The 10,081-nt window shown below is 48.7% G+C and overlaps 2 protein-coding genes across 2 annotated transcripts in view; both read left to right on the plus strand.

Annotated features, from left to right (window-relative positions):
• The window catches only part of lim2.1 (lens intrinsic membrane protein 2.1), a gene marked incomplete at both ends in the record, with an annotated part of 4,044 nt that extends 1,204 nt beyond the window's left edge, over nt 1-2,840 (plus strand). Inside the window, 3 exons of the mRNA XM_080508717.1 lie at nt 6-155; nt 233-367; nt 2,779-2,840. Coding sequence (XP_080364843.1) covers nt 6-155; nt 233-367; nt 2,779-2,840 — 347 coding nt within the window. The remainder of the gene's footprint in view (nt 1-5; nt 156-232; nt 368-2,778) is intronic.
• A 4,337-nt stretch (nt 2,841-7,177) lies between these two features.
• Nucleotides 7,178-9,802, plus strand: bsx (brain-specific homeobox; the record flags this gene model as incomplete). The annotated part of the gene is made up of 3 exons (XM_080508715.1): nt 7,178-7,421; nt 8,136-8,326; nt 9,539-9,802. 3 exons carry the CDS (start codon nt 7,178-7,180, stop codon nt 9,800-9,802), a joined length of 699 nt encoding a protein of 232 aa, XP_080364841.1.
• Between the last annotated feature and the right edge of the window lie 279 nt (nt 9,803-10,081).

A 10,081-nucleotide genomic window follows, 5' to 3' on the forward strand; every position in this document is an offset into this window, starting at 1 on the left:
CCCAGCCCACCTGGACGCCACCCGGGCCCTCATGATCCTCTCTCTCTTGGCCTGTTTCATCGGCATCATCATCGGCATCATGGCCTTCATCCATTACTCGTCCTTCGACAGGTTTGATAAGACCTTTGCTGCAGGCATTTTGTTTTTCCTCTCATGTAAGTACGGCTCCCGCTGCTCCGGTGTGACTGCTCCTCACCTAGCCATGAACAGGAAGTGATGTCACCCCCCCCAGGCTTCCTGGTGTTCCTGGCCATGGCCGTGTACACCGGAGTCACTATTAACTACTACGGCAAACGCTACGGCAACTGGAGGTTCTCCTGGTCCTACATCATCGGCTGGGTGTCCGTGGTGCTCACCTTCTTTTCAGGTGACACGCCGCCTTCACAATAAAAGCCTCACCTCGCTATTCTGTCAACAGAAGGAAGCCAGACGGTGGAAACCAACTTCTCCTGACGCCTCGTTTACAAACTGTCACTTTGAAATGTTTCTATAAAGAGTCGAGTCAGGAAAACTAGAGTGGACTGAGGTGAGGCTCCTGGTGAGGCTCCTGGTGAGGCTCCTGGCTGGTGAGGCTCCTGGTGAGGCTCCTGGTGAGGCTCCTGGCTGGTGAGGCTCCTGGTGAGGCTCCTGGTGAGGCTCCTGGTTGGTGAGGCTCCTGGTGAGGCTCCTGGTGAGGCTCCTGGTGAGGCTCCTGGTTGGTGAGGCTCCTGGTGAGGCTCCTGGTGAGGCTCCTGGCTGGTGATGCTCCTGGTTGGTGAGGCTCCTGACTGGTGAGGCTCCTGACTGGTGAGGCTCCTGGTTGGTGAGGCTCCTGGTGAGGCTCCTGGTTGGTGAGGCTCCTGGTGAGGCTCCTGGTTGGTGAGGCTCCTGGCTGGTGAGGCTCCTGGTGAGGCTCCTGGTTGGTGAGGCTCCTGGCTGGTGAGGCTCCTGGTTGGTGAGGCTCCTGGTGAGGCTCCTGGTTGGTGAGGCTCCTGACTGGTGAGGCTCCTGGTTGGTGAGGCTCCTGGTGAGGCTCCTGGCTGGTGAGGCTCCTGACTGGTGAGGCTCCTGGTTGGTGAGGCTCCTGGTGAGGCTCCTGGCTGGTGAGGCTCCTGACTGGTGAGGCTCCTGGTTGGTGAGCCTCCTGGTGAGGCTCCTGGCTGGTGAGGCTCCTGGTTGGTGAGCCTCCTGGTGAGGCTCCTGGCTGGTGAGGCTCCTGACTGGTGAGGCTCCTGGTTGGTGAGCCTCCTGGTGAGGCTCCTAGTTGGTGAGGCTCCTGGCTGGTGAGGCTCCTAGTGAGCCTCCTGGTGAGCCTCCTGGTGAGGCTCCTGGTTGGTGAGGCTCCTAGTGAGCCTCCTGGTGAAGCTCCGGGTGAGGCTCCTGGTGAGGCTCCTGACTGGTGAGACTCCTGGTGAGGCTCCTGGTGAGGCTCCTGACTGGTGAGACTCCTGGTGAGGCTCCTGGCTGGTGAGGCTCCTAGTGAGGCTCCTGGTGAGGCTTCTGACTGGTGAGGCTCCTGCCTGGTGAGGCTCCTGGTGAAGCTCCTGGTTGGTGAGGCTCCTAGTGAGCCTCCTGGTGAGGCTCCTGGTGAAGCTCCTGGTTGGTGAGGCTCCTAGTGAGCCTCCTGGTGAAGCTCCGGGTGAGGCTCCTGGTGAGGCTCCTGACTGGTGAGACTCCTGGTGAGGCTCCTGGTGAGGCTCCTGACTGGTGAGACTCCTGGTGAGGCTCCTGGCTGGTGAGGCTCCTAGTGAGGCTCCTGGTGAGGCTTCTGACTGGTGAGGCTCCTGCCTGGTGAGGCTCCTGGTGAAGCTCCTGGTTGGTGAGGCTCCTAGTGAGCCTCCTGGTGAGCCTCCTGGTGAGGCTCCTGGTTGGTGAGGCTCCTGGTGAGGCTCCTGCCTGGTGAGGCTCCTGGTGAAGCTCCTGGTTGGTGAGGCTCCTAGTGAGCCTCCTGGTGAAGCTCCGGGTGAGGCTCCTGGTGAGGCTCCTGACTGGTGAGGCTCCTGGTGAGGCTCCTGGCTGGTGAGGCTCCTAGTGAGGCTCCTGGTGAGGCTTCTGACTGGTGAGGCTCCTGCCTGGTGAGGCTCCTGGTGAAGCTCCTGGTTGGTGAGGCTCCTAGTGAGCCTCCTGGTGAGCCTCCTGGTGAGGCTCCTGGTTGGTGAGGCTCCTGGTGAGGCTCCTGGCTGGTGAGGCTCCTAGTGAGGCTCCTGGTGAGGCTCCGCCTCCTCTGGACTCATATTTCCATTATAAGAAATGAAAATGTCATCCAACAGCATCAACTGGGAAAACTTCATCTCATCAACATTCCTCTTCCAGTCACACTGACAACAACATAAACAACAACATAAACAACAACAACATAAACAACAACATAAACAAACACTGGAACATGTTGGTCCTACAAACAAAGGTTGTTTTATAAAGATGATAGAGCGTCTTCACTAAACTTTTCTCTTATTCTGAAGCTTTGATCAATGTTAATAAAGTTTCTCTGTCAAAATGAGAAGAAGGAAATTATTTTAGGCCAAAAGTTTAGTTTTCACATACTTGAGTTATTTTCTACTGACTTCTATCTGATTAAAAGAAAAAAAGAAAAAAGTCCGTCTCAATGTAGATGATGACCAGAGTTCAGCTTAGCTCCGCCCCCTTGAGGTGAGGCTCGGTACTGCCTGCCTCACTTTATTGTGGCGGCCAGCAGGAAGGATTCTAGTTCAGGTGTGGCTCCTCCCCCTTCACCGAGCCGTGTGTGTGTGTGTGTGTGTGTGTGTGTGTGTGTGTGTGTGTGTGTGTGTGTGTGTGCAGGTATCTTCTACATGTGCGCCTACCGGATGCATGAATGTCCCCGAGGGGCCAACTCCCACTAGAAGACGGAGCGGAGGGCCCAGCAGGGGGCGCCAGCAGGAGGCCCAGCAGGGGGCGCCAGCAGGGGGGGCGCCAGCAGGGGGCGCCAGCGCCTGGACGGCTGCAGCTCCGACCTCATTTCAATAAAAAACATTTGGAAACGAGCGCCGTGGTTTTTCTCCTCGGGGATGGTTCTCCTGGAACCTCTGTCCGAACGTCAACGTTCCAAAAAGAACGCCGGGAATTAAAACTCCTTCTCTGATATCGTGAGAACGACTGCTTCTCTTTCTTACCGTACAGTTCTTCATATACCGGGATCGCTGAGGTTCCAGATGCCTGCTCGTGGGTTCTAGAGCTGTGGGTTCAAGGGCTGCTGGTTCTAGAGCTGTGGGTTCTAGGACTTCTGGTTCTAGAGCTGTGGGTTCTAGGACTTCTGGATCTAGAGCTGCTGGTTCAAGATCTGTGGGTTCTAGAGCTTCTGGTTCTAAAGCTGTGAGTTCTAGGACTTCTGGTTCTACAGCTGCTGGTTCAAGAGTTGTGGGTTCTAGTGCTGCTGGTTCTAGAGCTGTGGGTTCAAGGATTTCTGGTTCTAGAGCTGTGGGTTCTAGGCCTTCTGGTTCTAGAGCTGTGGGTTCTAGGGCTTCTGGTTCTAGAGCTGGGGGTTCTAGGACGGCGGGTTAAAGGGCTGCTGGTTCTAGGGCTTCTGGTTCTAGAGCTGGGGGTTCAAGGGCTGCTGGTTCTAGAGCTGCAGGTTCTAGAGCTGGGGGTTCTAGAGCTGCGGGTTCTAGAGCTGCTGGTTCTAGAGCTGGGGGTTCAAGGGCTGCTGGTTCTACAGCTGTGGGTTCTAGAGCTTCTGATTCTAGAGCTGCTGGTTCTAAAGCTGGGGGTTCTAGGACTGCTGGTTCTAGAGCTGTGGTTTCTAGAGCTACTGGTTCTAGAACTGGGGGGTTCTAGAGCTGCAAGTTCAAGGGCTGCTGGTTCTAGAGCTGGAGGTTCTAGAGCTGTAGGACTGATGAGGTATGAACAGGAGCACCAGTAAACCAGGCAGGTTGGCCATGTTGGTTATAAGTGGAGCAGAAGGGGGGTGGGGGGGGTCGTGAGGGGGAGGGGGGGGGGGGATTGTGAGAGGGGGAGGGGGGGTGGGGGGGGCTCAGGAACTGGTCTAAACGGGGCCTGTACATAAGTTACACACGTTAATTACATTTCCCATTAAACTAAATAAAAGAATAAAACCACCGATGAATGTCGACATTAAATATGTTTAATTCAAACCACGTCTTAATACTTGAATACAGTTTTTTTTATTTTAGTCACGTGATGTAACTGTGACACATTGTTGTTCAAAGCCTGTGCCTGTTTGCTTTGATGTTCAGCTGACGTCAGAACTTTGATCATGTTTAAACATAATGAGCCCATCAACGTCTCATTAAATCTTTATAAAGAGGAAACTTTTCTTCTTTGTGAAAGTTTAGAAAGTTGATTTGAAGATGTTTTGTGGCTCCAGACAATTCATTTGGTTGGGGGGGGGGGGGAGGGGGGAGGGGGGGTGGAGCGACTCCCTCTTAATGAAATGGACCCAGAAAGCAGCTTAACAGCAGAACCTTAAGACGATTCAGCCCCATTTGTTTCATTACTTTCTCATTTTCCTCGAAAAGCAACTTGTTATCCGCTGAGTTGCATAAAAGGCTCTGATGATGACCATCTGCACACACACACACACACACACACACACATATATATATATACAGTATATATACATACAATATATATATATATATAGATAGATAGCTTTATTTGTCATGGTACCGGGGAGTACAATGAAAATTGTTTTTTGGGGTTTTTTTTATAGACAGATAGCTATATATATATATATACACACACACACACACATATATACATATATGTATGTATATATGTGTGTATATACATACACATATATACATATACATATACACATATACAATATATATAGTGTATATACTATATATATAGTATATGTATATATATATGCGTATGTATATACACACACATATATATATATATATATATATACACATATACATATGTATGTATGTATCGCTAAGAGAAGAAGGTATCAACTATATACAGTAAACGTCTATAAAGTATTTCCACTAAAGCAGCCGGACGGAGCTTTTTCTTTCTTTTCTTTCTTTCTTTTCTTTCTTTGTCTTTGAAGTGTCGCGGCTCCAGATCAGATGTAATCCTGCCTCCAGTCCAGGACTCCAGGACTCCAGGACTCCAGGATTCCAGGTTCCCCGGAACACCTCGTCTAATTGCCTAATAGCGTTGCAGCGCGAGCGGCGGCTGCATTAGGACTCTTTCACATTAAGCGGCCTGATTGGAAATGTGACGACAACACCGTATCAACAAATTAGCGCGCGCCGCTTTCTCTCCTAAATGGGCGCAGGAGCGCCACTTGTACTCTCCCGGATTTTAATACCGACAATTACAGCCAATTTGGGCGGAATCAGGCGGCGGACCCGCGGCAGCCTCGTCCTCCGGGGCCTCGCGGGGGGGGAACCGGGGAACCGGAGAACCGGGGAACCGGGGAGCCGCTCTCTGCTCTGCGGACACAAAACTTTTGCTTTTCCTCTTTATCTCGGCTGCGTTGTTCACGTTTCCCTCTTTGAATAAACACAGGAAATACTGAATATTCACCACGACGTTTACAGACGTTCCTGCTTCTAAAACCATCCGGTTGTTCTTGGAGATTCATCTTTTATTTGATCCGTTATCTACTTCTATATGTCGTGAATAAAATCACGTTCATGATCAATAAAACATTAAAGAAGTAAATAGAAATGTGAGTCTCCTTCAACCGAATGGCAAAAAACAAAAACAACCTGGAATCAAAAGGTGATTTTCCAGTTCTATTTAACAGAAAACCGAATCCTTCATTCCTCCATCGAACAAAAGAGTAATAGAGTAGAGACATACCTGCATGTAATCTATTACTTTAATTCCATTTACCGACAGTCAAATATTGACACGCAACATTCAATGTGACAAACTGGCCAATGGTTGTTTATTCCAATAATATAATATACTATAATATATTATTATGTAATATAATATAATATATTATAATATAATATAAAAGCTGGAGAATAAAAAATACGGAAAATAGACGATTTGTCACATTTCTTTGAATTTTGAAAATGAAGTATTGTTGAAGCAGGATATTATTATTAAAAGTTCACCTCGGAAGTACAACAATCATTTGAACGTGAACTCTTTTAATTTATGCAAATAAACATAAATAAATCACGTTTGTAGTTTTTTTTTTTTAATTCTGTAGTATTTTGAGGAAGAGAGAGCTTTTTTGTATTTCAGTGTTTTATCTATTTTACAGTGTTTTTGGTACATTGCAGTGTTTTTTCATTTTACAGTGTTTTCTGTATTTTACAGTGTTTTCTGTATTTTGCAGTGTTTTCTCTATTTTGCAGTGTTTTTTGTATTTTGCAGTGTTTTTGTATGTTGTAGTGTTTTATCTACTTTGCAGTGTTTTCTGTATTTTGCAGTGTTTTATCTATTTTACAGTGTCTTATCTATTTTGCAGTGTTTTCTGTATTTTGCAGTGTTTTATCTACTTTGCAGTGTTTTCTGTATTTTGCAGTGTTTTATCTATTTTGCAGTGTTTTCTGTATTTTGCAGTGTTTTCTGTATTTTGCAGTGTTTTCTCTACTTTACAGTGTTTTATCTACTTTGCAGTGTCTTATCTATTTTGCAGTGTTTTCTCTACTTTGCAGTGTTTTATCTACTTTGCAGTGTTTTCTCTACTTTGCAGTGTTTTCTCTACTTTGCAGTGTTTTCTCTACTTTGCAGTGTTTTATCTATTTTACAGTGTTTTCTCTACTTTGCAGTGTTGTATCTATTTTACAGTGTTTTCTCTACTTTGCAGTGTTCCACGGTGTTTTCCTCTCCCAGGCCACCGCGGCGGTTCCCCACGTTTCCCTCAGAACAACGGTATTAAAGCTGACCTCCCTGATGTGAACAGATGTTGCGTGTTTATTCAGGTGAATATTGAAAAGATAACTCGTTGCTACGCGACCACCTGAGCGCGGACCCTCCGGTGCGCCACAGGTGCGCCGCTCCTCCGGACTCCGCCCCCGGGAGCTCCGCGGCCAATCACAGCCGACCCCCCTCCCTCCCCACCGATCTAATTGGCCCGCTCTCGACTGCCCCCCCCCCCCCCCCCCCCAATCCGCGCGCCTGCCTCGGTGCGGGAGCCACTTGTTGGGCACCTCCGAGCCGCGCACGGTGACGCCGCCGGCCGCACGCCGCCGCAGCGCAGTGAAGCCCGAGCGCCGCAGCGAGCAGCAGCCGAACTTCCGCCGCCATGAGCCTCAACTACGCGTCGGCGGCGCCGCCGCAGCGCTCCACGTCGTTCTTCATCGAGGACATCCTGCTGCACAAGCCCAAGCCGCTGCGCGAGGTCATCCCGGGGCCCTTCTGCGGCTCGCTCGCCTCCCGGATGCCGCTGCTGGAGTACGGTTACCCGCTGATGCCCACCCCGATCCTGGCGCCGCACCCGCACCACCCGCTGCACAAGCCGGAGCACCACCAGTACTTCTTCACGTCCGGTAAGAGAGAGAGACGCCGGAGAGTCTGAGGCTATTCAACATTTTAAAAAATCAACTTTTTTTTTTTTTTTTTTAATTTAAAATCACTTTTGAATTATTGAAAGTTTTCGACCGAAGCGTCTTTGCTCAGCGGGAGACCGGGGGGGCCGCTGCAGGCCGCACAACTCGACATCCAAACCCGTCAAACTAAAGCACAAAGCTCGAATTCACGCTAATTACAGGTTCTTGTTTTCAGTTCGTTCATCGCGGGAATATTTCTCCTCCCTCTGATCGCGGGACTCACGAACCGCACAAGTCCAGCGACGTGACGCGTCTCGTTGTTTCTTTCCTCCGTTTGGTTCTTTTCTCTCACTTCCAGGCTCGTTGGAGCAAAAATAACAGAACTTCAATTAATGCAAATTGGAAACCTGCAGCAGAGACTGTAATAAGTCCGCTTGTATAATAATAATAATAACAATAACAATAACAATAATAATAACAATAATAATAACAATAATAAAAATAATAATAATAATAATAATAATAATAATACAGAAACAGGCCTGGACGTGGAGAAAAGACATCCTCAGGGAACGAAATCCTACAAAGTTATTTTAAAGTGATTTCAATAATTGGCCGTCGCTTCGTTTTGTTCTCCAGTATTATTGTTATTATTATTATTAATAATTGTACGTGTACTGTCCTGTGGTGTCGCCCGTGGCTCCGGACCTCCAGGGATGCAGATGCCCGCCCTGTTCCAGCACCACGCCGAGCTGCCGGGGAAGCACTGCCGCCGCCGGAAGGCCCGGACCGTCTTCTCGGACTCGCAGCTCTCCGGCCTGGAGAAGCGCTTCGAGATCCAGCGGTACCTCTCCACCCCCGAGAGGGTGGAGCTGGCCACCGCCCTCAGCCTGTCCGAGACACAGGTAGGGGGGGGGGGGGAGAGATGGAGAGAGAGAGAGAGAGAGAGAGAGAGAGAGAGAGAGAGAGAGAGAGAGAGAGACATGCGGAGAGAGAGAGAGATGGAGAGAGATGGGGAGAGAGAGAGAAAGATGGAGAGAGAGAGAGATGGAGAGAGAGAGAGAGAAAGATGGAGAGAGAGAGAGAGAGAGAGAGAGAGAGAGAGAGAGAGAGATAGGGAGAGATGTGGAGAGAGATGAAGAGAGTGAGAGAGAAAAAAGAGAGAGGGAGAGAGAAAAGAGAGAGAGAGCGAGAGCGCGAGAGAAAAACAAGAGAGAGGGAGAGAGAAAATTTTAATGTCTCATATTATAAAAGAAAAATACTGTGAATTATCTGCGTCACTGATTATAATAATAATAATAACAATAATAACTAAACGTATTATTATTATTATTATTGTTGTTGTTTTTTAGAAACCAGCCTGTAAATATCTCAAAGCTATAAAATGAGGCAGGTTCGTCCTGAGAAGCTTCTCATCATCATCATCATCATCATCATCAGTTTATTGAAAACTGATTTTTCTCGCCACACGTTTTTCTTCTTCCGGTCATTTTGACTGATTTGTGTTCCGCTCAGGGTTTAATAGCAGATCAGACACAATCCTGTATTCAGGGGGAAAGAAAAACAAAATCATTCACAAAGGAAAACCAGAGCGATTTGGGATGAAAGTGGATTTTTCCCAGCTGAAACCCTCCGGTAACGGAGATTCTTGCTGGAGGATTGAAATCACTTGAATTAAGCGGAGAGGAATTAAATCATGACGAAATGAGATGACGGGCCTGCAAATGACCACATCCATTCATTAGTTGAATTATTTGAACCTGAGTTTGTCTAATAATTCACATTTACGTTTCTGATTCCTGATTTATTTATTTTTTAATTCACACTTTTCAGGCCGTTTTCTGAGAATTCTGCTTTTATTTACGTGAAGGAACCAGAATTATTGTTCTAAATTCTGTTTTTTTACCTGGAGTTTTTTTTTTTGTTTTTTTTTACTTTAACGACAGAATTGTGAGAAACTGTATTTCCCAGAAAACCGGTAACTTTGCGTTCCGTTACCGTTACACCGTAACGAATAACCGCCGTGACGGAGGCCGGCCGGACTCAGTCCACTCACCCGCGCGTCTCTCTCTCCCTCTCTCTCTCTCTCTCCCCCCTGTGCTGCGGCCCCCCCGCAGGTGAAGACGTGGTTCCAGAACCGGCGCATGAAGCACAAGAAGCAGCTGCGGAAGGCGCAGGACGAGCGCAAGCCGCCCGGGGAGCTCGAGCGCTGCGCGGAGAGCTCGAGCGGCAGCGAGCTGACGGAGAAGAGCGCGGAGGAGCTGAAGCGCGGCCTGGAGCCCGACGCCTTCCTGCTGGACGGACACGACGAGGACGAGGACGAGGACGAGGACGAGGTGGACATCGAGGACGACCTGTGCTCCCCGGACCATCTACTATAGTGGCGCGCGCGCAGCGGCGCGCAGCGGCGCGAGCGACGGACTGACGCGGGACACGAGGAGCGCCTCTCCACTTTTATACAACCAGTCTGCTGCCCATAAATAACCCGCTGGTTTCTACACTATTATTATTATTATTATTATTATTATTATAAGTCTAGACTGTAGCTGTACAATCTGTATAAAGGACAATACGACGAGCTGTAACAATGGCACGCGGTGCCACCACATCTTCATTTGCACTTTCATGGCATTATTTTCATTCAAATTTTTTTTAACTCG

This window comes from Blennius ocellaris (assembly GCF_963422515.1).
Source record: "Blennius ocellaris genome assembly, chromosome: 14".
Classification (NCBI taxonomy): Eukaryota; Metazoa; Chordata; class Actinopteri; order Blenniiformes; family Blenniidae; genus Blennius; species Blennius ocellaris.